This window comes from Peromyscus leucopus, chromosome 3 (genome assembly GCF_004664715.2).
Source record: "Peromyscus leucopus breed LL Stock chromosome 3, UCI_PerLeu_2.1, whole genome shotgun sequence".
In the NCBI taxonomy this organism is placed as follows: Eukaryota; Metazoa; Chordata; class Mammalia; order Rodentia; family Cricetidae; genus Peromyscus; species Peromyscus leucopus.
In genome coordinates, this window is record NC_051065.1 from 62,446,315 (window position 1) to 62,463,610 (window position 17,296).

The 17,296-nt window shown below is 34.5% G+C and overlaps 1 protein-coding gene and 1 pseudogene across 17 annotated transcripts in view; one reads left to right on the top strand and one right to left on the bottom strand.

The window, feature by feature from the left end:
• The window catches only part of Kmt2c (lysine methyltransferase 2C), a 231,185-nt gene that overhangs the window by 112,546 nt on the left and 101,343 nt on the right, over positions 1-17,296 (bottom strand). For 16 of the 17 annotated variants that reach the window (XM_028879484.2, XM_028879492.2, XM_028879494.2 and 13 more), the window contains exons 7-9: positions 11,767-11,929; positions 5,224-5,395; positions 2,875-2,989 (exon numbers count right to left, since the gene is read on the bottom strand). In XM_028879484.2, the coding sequence (XP_028735317.1) occupies positions 2,875-2,989; positions 5,224-5,395; positions 11,767-11,929 (450 nt within the window). Of the gene's footprint in view, positions 1-2,874; positions 2,990-5,223; positions 5,396-11,766; positions 11,930-17,296 lie in introns of those variants that run through there. The other variant, XM_028879501.2, reaches the window with a different exon arrangement.
• LOC114700065 lies at positions 1,275-1,766 on the top strand (annotated as a pseudogene).

The window sequence follows — 17,296 nt, forward strand, 5'->3', positions numbered from 1 at the left end:
GCAAGCTACAAAGAGAAATTCTATCTTGAAAAACAAAAAACAAAAAAAAAAAAATTGCAATAACTGAAGTAAACGGGGGGTTGCATATGGATCTGTACTACATAATTTGAAGACAGGAGATGAAAACTCCTGTCTACAATTAAGTGGGGATAATTTACCTATCCACTCAATCTTCACCAAATATAAAACCAGAATTTATTATTAGCTAGTATAGATATCAAAGGAAGAATATGGAGAACTGTAATGACTGCCTTGATTGTCTACATAACTTTAGTATCTGTAGTAATTTGTTTGTTAATGTAATAAATCAGTTTTACTGAATGAGCTGAGAATTTAAAGTAAACTTAAATAATTCCTATTTTCTATTTTTACTGAAAAAAAATTAAAACTTTGTACTATTGAATATGTAAGTCTTATTGCTTACTTACTTGGTACTACAAAAGGGAGTAGTACCAACAGAGATCCCTCTGCCTCTGCTTCCTGAGTGCTGGGACTAAAGTCCACAACGTCTGGCTTAATATGACCTTTCGATTATTTAATAAGTTTTAGAACATTAAAAAGAGTCTCACTCTGTAGCCACAACTATCCATCCTCCTGCCTCACTCTCTTGAATATGAGTCTCACAGCTCTATAATTTGGGCCTCTCTGAACCTCTGTGTCTTCTGCTGTCTGTGGAGAGACTGGTAACACATGGGAGATTCATGCAGGAGCCTGAGGACTTGCCTGTCAGCAGCAAGAGCAACTGAAGGAAGCAGACAACACAGATCAACCCAGAGGAGGAAGTGGTCACAGAGGATGCTAAACTGTGGTACAATGACAGCCGGAGACCAGAACTCTGCAACTGCCATTGCAAGGCCCAGAAAACCCAGCCTACTGATGTAAGGAAAAAATGATGAATGAAGCCAGCCAGAATGGTTCACATCTCCAATCCCAGCCCTGGGGAAACAAAAGACTAAAAGACTAAAAGGTATGGGAGTTTGAGGCCAGCCTAGGCTAGCCAGACATTGTCTCAAAAACCCAAACTAAACACACACACACACACACACACACACACACACACACACACACACACACACCACACACAAAGGAGTAGTACCTAAGTAGGTAGAGTTGTCAGTCAACTGACCAAGTTTATACACAATATTAGAAAAGCCTTAGTAAATTCCTAAGAAAGATTCAAGTGACATTCATTGAACAAACATCTCCAGGTCATTAACATACTAAAACAGACAAATCAATAACCATATACACAGGTCATGGAATTTTGTTCCTTAGGAAAACAGACAAGGATGGCACATCCTATCCTGCCACCTTCAATACAAAGCATATGGTTCTCTCAAAGAAGACTAGCAAGAAAAAGAATGGCCATTCTGTCATCAACAATGTTGTTACCCAAGAATATACCATCAACATTCACAAGCCGATCCACAGAGTGGGTTTCAAGAAGTTATGCCATTCAGACACTTAAAAAAATCTGGAATGTGTTTGAAGGAGATGGAAACTCCAGGTGTGAGTGTTGACAACAGGTTCAATAAAGCTGTCTGAGCAAAAGGAATAAGAAACATCCCATACTGTATCCATGAACATTTGTCCAGAAAATTTAATAAGATGAGAATTCAAAGAACAAGCTCTATACTTCTGTAACTTATGTCCAAAAAAACAAGCTCTATACTTTGATAACCTATGTCCCTGTTACTACGTTCAAACAAACAGTTAATGTGGATGAAAGCTTCTCAGTGTCAAATAGTCATAAAAATGAAAATTAAGGGGGGTGTGCTATGCAAACAGATATTCAAAAGTAACCTATCAGATGAAAAAGTTTCAATATATAAGCAATTAAAACAATACCAAAAATATTCAGAAATCTCATTTAAACCTACAAACTAAGAGAATCTGTTGTAATAGCCATGACTGTACTTTCAGCACTGAACAGGAAGCAAGAGGCTGACGACTTCCAGAACAACTTGTGCTTACCAAGACACTATCTCAAAGACAGAGAGAGGCACTCAGAAAGCATCTAAAACATAAATAACCACTTATTTTAAACTACCTACCATGGGATAGTAAGAACCTCAAAATTGCATGATTCTAAGTACTTAACACAAGTGTACAGGCAAACACAAAATAACAGGTGTATATATAAATACTACAGCTGTAGAAATCTAAGGTAGGTAGTAATCAATCTAAATACAATATATTTTTATCTCTGGGTTATAAGTTAATAAATTTTAAAATACACTTTTCAATTTCCTCATATGGAGAATTCTCTTACTTCAGAAGATAACTAGGAATACTGATAAGCAATATAAAAGTTCTTTTCATAAAGCATCATACAAAAAATTAGTTGATAAATTCATACCATATTTTTAAAACTGCCAATACGTGATTCAGTAAAAACAAAAAAGGGAGAAAAAAAAGGAGTATGTGTCTAGCTATCTAAAAGCAATGACATTGAGTCAAAAAGGCCTCCACCTCCCAAAGAATATCAACTATTTAAAGCCATTTCTACAAAAGTCCAGAGTATGAACAGTAGTAATCAATAATGAGAAAAGAGAGGCTACAGGGTGGTGGTGGTGCAAGCCTTTAATCCTAGCATTCAGGAGGCAGATGCAGAGGAAGGCAGATCTCTTAGTTTGGGGCCAGCCTGGTCCACAAAGTGAATTCCAAGACAGCCAAGGCAACTCAGAGAAACCCTGTCTCAAAAAAAGAAAAACAAAAAAAAAAAAAGTTTCTATATATAAATTATAAATAGAAAATCAATATGCTGTTTTATAAAGGTGATGATAAGAAATGCATTTAAACAGGTATATGATTTGTCTGCTCTCTATGCGATACATATAGAAGATATTTAAAACAAATTAAGAAACCACTTACTTTGCATTTCCAGCCATTGGTTGGTACTGATTTCATAACAGGTTGAAGACAAAAAGTATGATATCCTTTGTCACATGTATCACACACCAGCATCTTGCTATCTTCTCCCGATTGCCTTAAAAATAAGATAGCATTATCTTTAAACCTATGCTGTCACATAAGTATATATGAAAACAATCAGCCCTAAAAACTGCACAGATCATAAAAACCTCAGCATCGAGATTCTGTTTTTGTAGAGAATATGAGAATGACAACCCCCTTCATGAATCCACAAAAGGTCATCCTACTAAAGCTTTCTACTATGGTTAGTTTGCCTTAGTTGTTTAGATTCCTACAGAGGAGGAGATGTTAAAGCACCTGCAGGGCAGTGGTGGTGCATGCCCTTAATCCCAGCACTCAGGAGGCAAAAAATTCTCCATGAGTTCAAGGCCAGCATGGGCTACAGAGTGAGATCCAGGACAAGCACTAAAACAATAGGGAGAAACAAAAAAAGAAAAAAGAAAAAAAAAAAACTATCTTTCATCATTTTTTTTTTTAATCTAATACTCATCCTTTAGGGTGAGCTATAACTGCTAACTATGCTGTGTTGAAAGGAACAAATCATGACAGGATGATCTGGAAAGACACTGGCACATAACTAAAGAGGAAGACTAAGTCTGATGTCAGATCTGTCATGTATATCTACAATGTGATTTTCTAACTATGTGACCATCAAACCAAGTTTCAGGTATAAAATGGGAGTGAAAATCATCAAAGATTACTGTAAGGTCTAAATAAGAGTACTGGTTCAAAAATCTTAGAATGTCCATTAAACAGTAAATGCTAAAATTTAAAACAAAATCAAAATAAAAAAATTAAAAAAAAAAAAGTATTAGGGAGGTCATGAAGATCTGTCCTGCCAAGAACCTCTGATCACCTGGACTTCTTCAGTCCCTTCCAATCCCAAGTCTCTAAATAAAATGGTTTGATATGTACAACCACACATCAGCCCTGCCACCAATAATAATAATAATAAACAAAACAGGGTTGGCAAGATGGCTCAGTAGGTAAATGCACTTGCTTACAAAGACTGATCTTAGTCCAATCTCTGGAGCCCACATACACGCAAGAAGACAGAACCATCACAGAGATGTCCTCTAATACGGGGGGGAGGGGCGCCCGCTCCCCCCGCACATTCTGCCCACTAATAGTAAATAAAATTCAGAAACTCAATTAATAAAAAAGAAAAATAATCATAATGAAAACCTTTCTCCAAACACTCTTTTACACCAAAAGTGGGCCCCTGCTCTGCAGAATAATCTGTCTTGATGCTTAGCAACTCATTACTGATTCTCAGACCCATGGGAAAAAATGAGACTTTAAAAAGAGTTGAAAGAAGAATTATGAATCAAACTTGAGGATTAAGTAAAGCAAGAATATGTGCCATCAAAGCCTCTGGTTGTTAGTTTAACAAACTCTACGAAGTTCTATCGTTGATATCTTCAACTACATATACAGACTTGAGGTCATGTATCTCATATCCCTTCTCAAGAAACTAAGTACACATCCAAATTATCAAATAAATGTTAACTATTGTTCTTCCTAAATTTTAGCAAAAATAAAAAAGCAAATGGTTTGATTAATTTCACGATTTCAAGATACTGATTCTGACTGTTCTTGTGAAATAACCAGTAAATCATACTTACCCTGGCTACCCTGGACCTTACTTTCTCCTGGTTACAAAATGGTCTGTTTGCAACAGATTTTGCATCACTGAAGATGCAGGTAACATTCTCAAAATGCCATACTAGCTATACACATGGGTTGGGAGGGAGAATTACAAAAGAGATTGGAGAAATGACCAAAGGCTGGAATACAATAAATTAAATAAATAATAACTCCAAATGCTTAATTTCAACACCATGCTTTTTTTAAAAACTATTCTAACTAGAACTAATTGTCTTTCAAATGAACATCAAAATTTTATCAAAACAGTTGGCAGCAGCAACTGTCCATCCTAAAACAGAAACATAACACTGATTTGAAGGTACAAAGCTTGTAACTTATTTCAGCAGTTACAGCTTCATTGTCCTATTTAATCTCTTCCCAATTCCTCTGAATATAAGTTTTGTTTTTCTAATCTTTATTTTTAAAATAGTATCATTTATTAACAAATGGTAAGCATGTTGAGCTTCTTTTAGATATATTTCAAAATAACACAGGTATGTCTAGTAGTGTAGGACATGGTGAAATTATTGTGACTACAGCTTGTAATATAAATAACTTTCATTATATTTGATAAACATTTAATATTTAACAAGGTCTCACTACAACTCAATACAAACCCTTGAGTTGAAATTAGAAACTTACTTGCAGTTCTGGCACACTTTGCAATCAGGACACTGCCAACCCGCACGTTTTAATGGAGTAACAGCTATATCCAGGCACATCCCATGGTAGTGCTGACCACAAGTAGTACAAAAGAACTGATCTAAGAGATCACCCGGGCTGTCACACACTGCACAGTTTGCATCTTCCTTTGCTATAATTAACAGCAAAACAATAAAATTGTTGTGTTATTATTAAATATTTTTCTAACAATTTAAAATCACTTGAAAGGAATTTACATGGCAATCTCTCAGACATTTGAAGTTATCCATATATACCATGTTAGAACAGTAAGTTTACCATATGAAATTAAATCATGTAATTTTACAAGTATTTATGCCTATATCTACTTGAGACCATAAGCAGTTCTTAATTAATTTTATACTTTTAATACCAATGGCAATGCTGGTCATTTAGTTGACATTCAGTACATGTATTAGAAAAAAACCAAGGGGATGAGGGGGTTGGGCAATCAACAGAGACACTTATAGTATTAAAATAAATATTTTATTCATATTAAATACTTGGAAACTTAAAATCAAAAAATACCAAAATAGGATGCTAATAGTAATTAGATTAATGTGTTTCTTAATTAAAAACAGACTACTCCAATCAACCTAGAGGTTTTATTAATATTAGAAAATATCATTACTGAGGGAAAGTATGAATACAATTCATATGCCAATTATACACTCAAACTATATTAATTTCTAGTTACAAAAATTAATATACTTATAGACACCACCCACTCCTAAAATAGATTAAAAGAGTGCTAACAGTTTTTTTTAAAGAGAGATTAAATTATGCTTTTCAATACAACCTATGCCTGTTAAAATGTAGAAAGAGAAACAAGGTATTCAAAAAGCACACCAATGCTAATAATGTGAATATGGCTCTATAACAAATTTAACAGAACAATATTTTCTCTTTGTTCAATCCAACCTAATCTGCTCTGGTTAAAAGCACTTTCTACCTTCTTTGTGGTAAAGCATCTTAAAACTGAGTAGCAATCTATCCCCCTTTACTTTTGTGAGAAGTCAAAGACTTGTCCTGCCAAAAGCTATATAGTAATGGGGTTTGTAAGCCATAGCAGTGTCTGTAGTACAGTTAGTTTTTTTTTTTTATTTTGTGAGCACTATTCCTAGCTTGAAAGAAATATAAAAACAAGTCCTACAAATTGGACAGCAAGCTGCACACCTGACATGAAGTCAAGCTACACAATCACCTCATACCTGAAACTTCTTTATTAAGGCTACCAATAACCACACGAAATACAACAGTTACTTTTTAGACTGTGCCTTATTGACATTAAGCAAAATTTACAATTAATCACTCTCTTGTTTATAGTTCCCTTTCTGTGGCAACTCCTCAATTTCTCCATCGGTTCCCTATAGCATTTGGTGGGGGATTTTATCTCCATAACCACTTTGAATACTGGAGGACCCTTGAATCCATCTTGATTTTTCCTTATGAACTCAACATTTCCCCCTGTGGTTGTATAAACTCCGTTGATGTTCATAAAATGCTGATATTCAAGCAGGGCAGTGAGTGGTGAATGCCTTTGATCCCAGCATTTGGGGAGGTGGGAGGAAGATGCAGGCATATCTCTATGAGTTTGAGTCCAAATTGGTCTACAAAGTGTGTGTGGTTGGCCACAGCACAAGTTGTTCGCTAGCCTTCACACACAAACACCTTGGGTACATGCCTGCCACACATACATACATACAAAATAAACGATGCTAATTTTTTTAAAGAGCCAATCAATGGAGCCGGAAATGATGGCATACTCTTGTAATCTCAACACTTGAGAGGCAGAAGCAGAAGGATCAGGATTTCAAGGTTGGCCTCAGCTGCATAGAGGGTAGAGTCGGCTTGAACTTCCTAAGGCACATTCTTATAAATAACAGGAATGCCACAATTTACATATAAACACACATAAATCTCAATACATCCTTTTTCTCCTAAAAGAAAAGTTGGAATTTAACTGAATATTCCTTTTCCCTATATGCTTGAAAGAAATTTCTGTTAAAATATTAACTACAACACAATAGCACAAAGCCTTGAAGGACAGAAAGCATGTTCTTTTCTATTTTGTATCCGCAATAACCCAGGATAAATCAACTTATTTAAATGTATTTTATGTTTTTTAAATCATTTTCAAAAAGCTATTTAATTTCTGGATATTTAAAATAAATTATTAAGCCAGGTATGGTGATGCATGCCTTTAATCCCAGCACTCAGGGAGGCAGAGACAGGCAGGTCTCTGTGAGTTTCAGTCCAAACTGGTCTACAAAGTGAGATCCAGGACAGCCAAGACTGTTACAGAGAGAAACCTTGTCTCAAAAAACCAAAAATAAAATGATTAATTTAAAAATAAAATGTAGCAATTACTTCATTTAATAGAGGATATTTTATTTTTCTTAATATTAAGGAAGAGTGCTAGTATGTACCCATAAAAACTAAGCACTTTTAAAAATTAATCTTCTATTTTTGCCACTCTATTTTTTAGAGATTGGGAAGCAACTGTCCATCAGTTTTAATTCATTTTACCTTGATATTAGTTTTCCAGAAACACTTTACAATGTTTCTATAAAACTGCCAAGCGTTTGCTACTCTACCACTTTAACTTGCCACAGTAGCTACTGAGTGGCTGGTATAGTCCAAATTGAGATGTACACTAAGTATAAAATACATATGGAATGCCAAACTCGCTGTAGGAAAAAAAGTTTTTAAAACTTTGTGTATTAATTACATGTTGAAATATTAATATTTTTAAATAAGATAATTAAATTAATACTAAATTTAATTGTAAGTATTTTTTCACTTCTTAAAATATGCTCCCAAATATACTAAAATTATATTGCTCACATTTCAATCACTAACACAATTCTATATACTCAAATTCACTCTGTAACTACTCTAGATATTATTCTTGAAGAGATTGCTGTTTATTTTGTGCTATTTTCTCAGAAACCCCTTCATGACAATCTTGTCAAAGACACACATCAATGTGAAGTAAAAGCACGAGGAAAGGAAATGAGCAGTCAAAAGGCAGGCACATGTAGAAACACCAAGCAGTCCTTCTGAGGTCATGTGGAAGAGTATGCTGCTGGCGATGCATCAGAAGTAAGTGTGCCGGGTTAGAGAGATGATTAAGTGGTTAAGAGCCCTGGCTGCGCTTTCAGAAGACCTAGGTTCGATTCTAAGCATCCATATAGGTGGCTCACAACCATTTGTAACTCCAGTTCCAGAGGATCCACTACCATCTTCTGGTGTCTACACCAACTGCATGCACCTCTTGTTACAGAGACATACATGCTTTTTATATTTTTATAGAAAGTACATGTATATATACATTCAGGCATATACATTACATACATATACATTCAGCAAGCTACAGAGACATTAAAAATTAAAGCAATATTCAAACAATCAAATGAAACTCTTTGAGCAGTTGGAAAACCAAAAGGCAAAAACAAAAGACAATTCTTAAGAGGGCAAAGCATCAAATCCAGGTCAATTTGGCTCTGAAGATCACACTCTTTACTATTTGGTAATCAATACTTTTACCTAAGCAAACTTTAGTGATTATCTATTAAAGTAAAGAATACCTGAAGATATATGCAAAAGTAGAAAGGAAAAGAGAAGCAGAAGCATTGGACATAGAAGCTCAATGAAGTAGGTAACAAAATTTTCACAGCAGGACAATGACAGACAGGAAAGCCATCTCTGGCGGCCAGTTCCTGAGCTGCAGTTGTGATCATTTCTGCTTTTGGTTAAGATCAAGTACTTTACCTATAGTTATGAAACAAGGAGAACAAGATAGAGGACGAACATGCTGAGCTTTGCTCTAATGTAAATTGTTCCAACTGGAAGGTAAAGGGACCATAAGAAAGGCCAACAAGAGCTGCTTAAGAGGTGGCTCAGTGGGTAAGGTCGCTTATTGCCAGACTGGACAAAACAGACAGTCTAACCAGCACATAAAAAAGCAATGGTAAAGAGAAACAAGTCAACAGGGGGGAGGGGGAGCGTAAGGATAAAATCAGCAAAGTTTACTAATTTCTGCTAACAAAGTGACAAATACCATTTGCCGCTTTCTTAACTGGCAGGACACTGCTGTGTGATCTACTTATCAACTGAACCTGTGAAGAAAAAGTAAATTATGGATGCCAGAGAACTCAGAATTTAGATGGCTGTGCACATCTGCAGCTTGGGGTGGAGGTGGGGCTATGGACATGAGAGAAATACAGGCAGATGCCCACTGCTCAGCCTGGCTAGACAACCTGGGAATTCTTGATTCAGTGAGAAACTCCATCTCAAAAGATAAGATGAACAATAGTAGAAGACATCCACATTAACCTCTGGATTCTACTGCGCAAATGCACACACACCACCACATACATGTATGCACATGTGACAGGTGATCAGAAAGATGAAGATTTACAGTGCATTCTTAAAAACCACAGGAAATAAAATTTACTTTATTGGGCACTTGGTTTTATAACACTAGCTTAAAGACAAGGAAAGAAAAGAGAAAAATAGCTTCCCAGGGTACATTTATACTGCTGGCCTGCTACTTTGAAGGAATTTTTCACTATTTCCACTATAGCATGTAGTGTCCACTCTTCATATGGAGTGAAATCCTAAAATAATACTATGAATCAGATTAAGTACTCACATTTTCTTCCTTGTATGAATTTCTGGAATGGTCAAATTTGTGGCTCAAATATTAAAAAATTTTATTTTAGGGGGAAGAATCATCCTCATTCAACATTTCTTTCATACTGCTCCAATCTATATTCCCTTGTCAAATTTTCTTACTGAACTTTGGTTTCATCCCATTGTTCATGTATTTTTATGAGTCTCTATAAGTCTACTTTGGAAGAAGTCACAGTACCAATGGCCAATTCCAATATTCCTTTTAACTTTAAGCTGCCAGCATAATCTCTCATCATCAGAATGATAAATGACTAGTAATCTCATCAATTCTTATAGTTCATAATTTTTCAAGTTGACTGAAGACCAGTAACCACTAACAGTGCACATGTAGAACATGATATCCAGAAGAAACAGTGACATAATTTCTTAAATTTCTAAAAAGAATTAACTAGATAAACAATCCTCAAAGCAACTGTTGTGTATAAAAGTTATTTTTCTTCCAGATTTAATATGCATAATCTAAAACATTGTTAAAACTTTAAATCAGTTATTTTATTTCAAATTACAGTTTGCTTTAGCAATATATAGTAAATATAGTTAAGCCTGAAGTAGCTGTATTTGTATTTCATAAACCTGATAAAAGATAGAAAAAAAATCTCTTAAAAATTGCTAAACACACACAGAGAGACAAGCATAGATTAAAAGGTTAATACAGTGCTAAGAAGTAGATAGAAAGTTAACAGGTAAGTAAGAGGTGACAAAAAAAAGAATGACTAAATCATCATCAAAAATTCAGAGACTGAAAATTAAATCTGCTAGGAGGAAGAAAATGTTCCTAAAAGGAACATGCTCTTCAGCTGACAAATGACTCAACAGGTCAAGACATTTTCTGTGAAAACCTAGTGACAGAAGCTTAATCCCTGGAACCCATCTAAAGATGAAAGGGAAAAAAATCCAACTCCACAAAGTAGTCCTCTGACTCACATGTGTCCTATGCATGCACACACATATACACACACAATATAAATTAAAACTATAATTGAAGTGTGTGTGTGTGTGTGTGTATCAGTTGCATCCATATAGCAAAAAACAGAAAGGAATTATAATGTTATGTATGCATTAAAACTCAAAATTTTTATTAGAATTATAAAAACACTAGTAGAAAAAGAATGCAAACAATACCACTGCAGATTAGAGATAAAAGGGATGGATTGTGAAGCCGCACTACAGAGATGTCTGTCCCCACTATAAGTCTACAGAAAAAAAAGATATCAGGAAGTGTGTAATGCTCCTAGAGATGATATCCTGACCAACATTGGAGAGAATCAGCTTGACCTTCTTCTGCAAAAGACACTGAATGTTATTTAACCATTCCATGAATTGCTCTTTAGAACATGTCAAAAATACTATATACTCAGTATGTCTTCTACAATGGTTTAAAACTTTTTAAGCATAAGAATTTAGAATATGAAAACCTTGAATTTCAGAAAAAAAATGAATACTAATAAAATTAGTGGTTACATATTTTCCCTCAAAAAACTACAATAAATCGGGTATAGTGGCACATGCCTATAATCCCTCTGTATTCAAGAGGCAGAGGAGGGAGATCTCCTAGGAGTTCCAGGATAGCCAGAGCTACACAGTGAGACCAGGGATGGGACAAGGGGTTGGGGGGTGGGAGAGGGTGGGAGCAGCATAGGACACGATACCCAACAGCAAAGACTTTTTCAGACAATTAGGATTATATATCATCTTTTTAATATTAATTTATCTTTTAAGATGAGTAAAGTAACTCTCCAAATTCACATGTGATATTTTAAGTAAATACCTAAGTGAATTTAAAACTGCATGAGTAAGTACACTTACATCTTTCAGGAGCTTGGTCAATATGCTCTGGACAGAGAAGGAAGAAGTGACTGAAGTCCTGAAAGGTGCCCGCCCCTGCAGCACATGGGTAATGGTACATCTGGGTACATTTCTCTTCACAGCATTTGATAGTGGCTCCAAGGTGATTGCAAAATGCACATCGCTGGAAAAAGAAAAAAAAGAGAAATCACTTGATAAAACTTTGAAGAAGGGTAAGAAGGAAAAAGGAAAGAAATATCTATACCTTACTATTAAGACAACTGGAATCTATTAAAGAACCAGTTAAAAAAAAGGACCAGTTAAAAAAAAAAGAACCAGTTAAAAATGCTAATCATCTCAGACACCTAGTTCATTCATATTATACCAATTGATAATAAAGTTAGTATTTCACTTTTCCGTGTCAAAACCATTAAGATAAAGTGGTATTTGTTATTGTTGTTGTTACATTGGTAGAACAATTTTTAAAGCAGGTTTAGAAAAGGATGGGTATACCTCAGTTGGTACAATGTTTGCCAGGAGGCACAAAGCTCTGAGGTTGAAAGCAGCAAGGCTACAAGAGACCTTGTACATGTGTATGTATGAAGTAGAAGTTGGGGGAGATGGCTCAGTGGTTAAAAGTACTTGTTGCTCTTAAAATGAACCATAGTGCAATTCTCAGCACCCACATTGTAGCCCCAGTTACAAAGGATCTAATAGACACATACGTGGTGCACATAAATGTATCCAGTCAAAACATTCATAGGCAAAAAATTAAAATAAAGAAGTCTTTTTTTAAATAGAGAAAAAACAGGTTTATAGTAGAGGGTTACTATAATATCAGTTTTTGAAACCCACTAAAATGAGATTATATCTTTCTAGAATTCTTTTAAAAAAAAAAATCAAAAGCTAAGCGTGGTGGCAAGCTTTTAATCCCAAAAATCAGGAGGGCAAAGGCAAGTGAATTTCAGTGAATACCAGACCAGCCTAGGCTACATCACAAGTTTCAGGACACCCTGTGTGTCTCTGTGTTTAATAAACTAGTAAGTCATAAAGTAATGAAAGACCCCTATATGATTAAAGCACAAATAAAAATTTCATAGTCAAGCATGATGGTGGATACCCATCTCTAAGCTAACACTCAGAGAGCTGAGGCAAGAATATGGAGAACTAAAAGACAGCTTGGACTACATAATGAGACTGTCTCAGAAACCTTGGTGGTACTGGGGAGGTAGTAGTGATGATGATGACAATAATAGGGGAAAAAAACCTACAAACTACAGCATTTAGTTTCTAGTTCTATACAAAAGCTGGGAATTACTTCCTTTCCCTTTCAATCTCTTACACATAGTAAAAAAAATAAAGCAAAATGTAAATATATAAAAAGTCACCCCAAATTATCTCATATTTTACTTGTTCTATTTCCACTGTGAGAATTTTTTTAGCTCCTACTCCATAGATTGTAAAGCAGAGAGCTGTCTGCCTGGCACCATACATCTACCTCAGCATTTATGTGTTTACACAATTTTTTTTTTCATGTCTAAGATCTTGGAGTGAAGGCACCAAACAACATTTTATATATAATATAAATAATATAAATATAATGTATATAAAAGCAGAAAGACACACACACACACACACACACACACACACACACACACACACACACACACAAAATGCTTTGACACAGAAAGGCCTGGTAAACACACGCTCATTCTTATACACCAAACAGACTTCATTTTGGTAACAGTGTTCCTAAATGTGGCTCATAATAAGCCTAGCTGAAACAACTAAACCCTCATTTAACAGAGGAAAGTGGACTCTTAAAATATTATTATATGCCCCACATAGTAATACACTCAATCTATATTCTGCAATTCAGAGAATAACAGCTTTTTAATTATAAGTATTTTTCTATATAACTAATATTATCATACACTATTGAACATTTCCTCATTATCATCAGTTCACTACAGTAAATACTGTAAGAAAACAGGACTATTGCAATGTCTCCTATTCAATTTGAATTCAACTCCAGAAACTGCTGAATATTGCTAATTATACTTGTCACGCTTTAATTTTATGCAATGTCCAAAAACAAACTAACTATACAAATTGTAATTCTGTTTTTATACTCAGAAGCATTACTTTGTGAAAGAAAGAAAACAAAACTTTCCAAGGAACCTAGCTTTCTTTGATATATTAATAGACTCAGGATTATCCATTGAGAAGCCACTCAGTCTACATATCCCACAAAAAGTCCAAGAAAATGTTAATCAAAGAAAGTAAAATCAATTTGCAGAAAAAAATTACAATAACTCACTGACATAACAAAAATATTTTCTGGCAAATTTATCCCTTATTTTGATACTATATGGCAAGCTGTGCAGAAACCTCTGCATAAAAAATAATTTTGGCAAATAAATATGAGTTTAGTGTAAGTGCATCATAAGGAAAAATGTATTTTAAATTGATCCTTTTCCCAAACTAAGTCATTTTAGAAACACCCATCAATGAAAAAAACTTATCTGACATTAGATATTCTAATATGAAAAGTTTATTAGAGTTTAGTACACTAATTTACACTATAAAGGTATAAAGAAAAAAGAAACACAGAACTGTACTAAAGTGAGCCTTTCAAGCCCATCTGCTAGAATTACATAGTTAATAAAGAATATCTGACGCTGAATGAAAATGTGACATACAAATGGTAGAATGTCTTTCTAAACTATAAAAATTAGCTGTGAAACTACAGAAAATAACAAAGATCGAATTTTCACATGCAAATTCTCTATTGTCAACGCTCATGAACCACACCTATGCATGACAACACATATCCCCAGGCACTCAGGAAGATAAATCATGAATTTAAGACTAACTTGCATTACAATACACAGTGAGTTCCAAGGCCAGCCTGGGCTAGAAACATTGTCTTGAAAAAATGTAAATGTACAAAAGTAAATGTAAAAAAAAATTGCTTAGTTCTCCTTTTCTATTTTGCATAATCATTAAAGAAAATAAAGGAGAGATAAATAAGCAAAAATATTGTGTATTAATTTGGTATTAATACAAAAACAGATTTTAAAAGTCAGTGAAAGTCTCTATAAGTAATTGTGTAAATGAGTCTTCGATTATAAAATATACTTCCAAAACTTAAACTCAACTAAAATGATGACATCCAAAATACATCTACAGCACTTACTGACACAGAACAACAACAAGAAGACTAAAACTGTGGCATAAGAGGCTGGAGAGATGGCTCACTAGTTAAGATCTCTGGCTGTTCTTGCAGAGGGCCCAAATTCCATTCCCAGCACCCACATCAACAGATCATAATCAGTCCAGTTCCAGGAGATTCAACACCTAATTCTGGCATGCAAAAGAAACATAGACATATATACAGACAAAACCCACATACAAATAAAGTAAGTTTAAGATAAATTTTAAAAATTTAAAGCTGTGTCATGAACAAGAACTTCAAAAAAACATTCTAAAATGTGTTTACTATATGTCAACTATAAAAACACATTTTAGGCTAAGTGCTCTAAAAAATATCAATTATCACTAATGGTTCCATAATCCCGTGAATGTGTGTGTGGTGTATGTACTTCACATATGTGGGTGCATGTATATGTGTGCATTTATATTCAAAGAGAAAGTGAGGGCTACAGTTGACTCTGGACATTATCCTTGATTACTCTCTCTGAACAAAGAGTTTACTAATTCCAGTTAGTCTAGCTAGCCTGCTTTTGCCCCTGGAGTGTTGACATTATAGGAGAATACTATGCCTCCTAGCTTCTATTTTAATTCTAGAGATTTGAATTTTAGTCCCAATGCTTGCATCACAAGTGACTTACCCACTGAGCCACCTCTCCAGGCACCTAAATTATTTTTAACCTTCATCAATCATATCTACTTGTCACTAGTATTCTCACAATGTAGTAATAAAGAGCACAGATGAGCATTGAAGAATATAGCATTTGCTTAGCAGACACAAGGACGTCTGATCAGTACCCAAGGGTAGGTTTGGAGGATGAGGAAGTTGGTATATGATTGTAATCCAAGCTACCCCTGAAGCTAAAGCAGAAAGATCACAGTTTTGAGGTTCAAGTACAGGCTGGGAGAAAGTTAGTAAGAGAGGGTGAGAGGAGAGAAAAACTAAAGACAATTACATGGAAATTTGATTCAGAAAATCAATCAATAAATGTTCCACAAGAACACAAGAAAAAAGTAGGTCATAATCAAAGACATTATTCTAGTTGAAATATTATGATACCTAAATAAGAATTAACATTGAAGCATAATTCCAATTTAACACACAAGAAACCTAAAATACGGGGCTGGAGAGATGGCTCAGAGGTTAAGAGCACTGACTGCTCTTCCAGAGGTCCTGAGTTCAATTCCCAGCAACCACATGGTGGCTTACAGTCATCTGTAATGAGATCTGGTGCCCTCTTCTGACCTGCAGTCATACATGTTGTATACATAATAAATAAATAAATCTTTAAAAAAAAAAAAGAAAAAAGAAAAAAGAAACCTAAAATACAGTCTTTATGTCATTTTCACAAGTCTTTGCATTCCTACAAAAGTTCCCAGGCTTAATCTCCGTCACGGTTTTTCTCTGAACTTCCTAGAGATCAGCTTCAAACTAAAACAGCTCATGTTGAAGAACAGCAAAATTTTAAGATAACAAGGACAAGTGGAAACTTTAGAGAACACATACAAACAAGACAGAAGAAAGATCATTTCCAATTAACAGTATCAAAGAATAGCAATACTGGATGAAAAGGAGGAAACAAGTATCTGTAAAACATCACCTCTGGCTTGGAATACAGTTCAATGGTACACCTATTAACTAGCATGTTAAAGCAATAGCCTAATCCCCAATATGACACTGTAACTTTTCCAAAACTGTATAATATGTTTCATATATTCATATATACTCTATGTACAAAAACACATAATGTAAGTTGTGCGTATCTGTCTGTGTGTTTGTGTGCAGGAACACAGGCACACATGTTAGGCACACTGGCAGGTTCAATTTAAGAGAGAAAATAGCTGGGGTGTGACCATTGATAAATACTATCTAAAACTGCAGCTATAACTATATCGATCACAGAAAAAAATAGAATTCAAACTAAACATCAGAGAATAGGTAAAAGGTAATAGTGGCTATTAGCATAACTCTTTATACAGTATAAATGTAAAATAAGAACATTATTAAGGCTTATGAATGTAACAAATATCTTCAACATACAAAAAGGATTGGAAATATGTGCATAAAATGAGACTTTAATATAACTGTCAAACTGAGAGGTTAAGTAGACATGAAATAAAGAACTTAATAACAATCAATTGTGATTCAATACTTACAAAAACATACAGATACACACAGATGTACATAAAATTCTCAAAGTATTCATTACATATATGAACATAAATAAATGCCCAATATACAAAAGAACATGTATTTTCTAGGCCGTATTTAGTAATAAAATAAGTATGTCCTGTGACCTACAACAAAAACTAAAAACTTGGAATGTAAAGATAAACT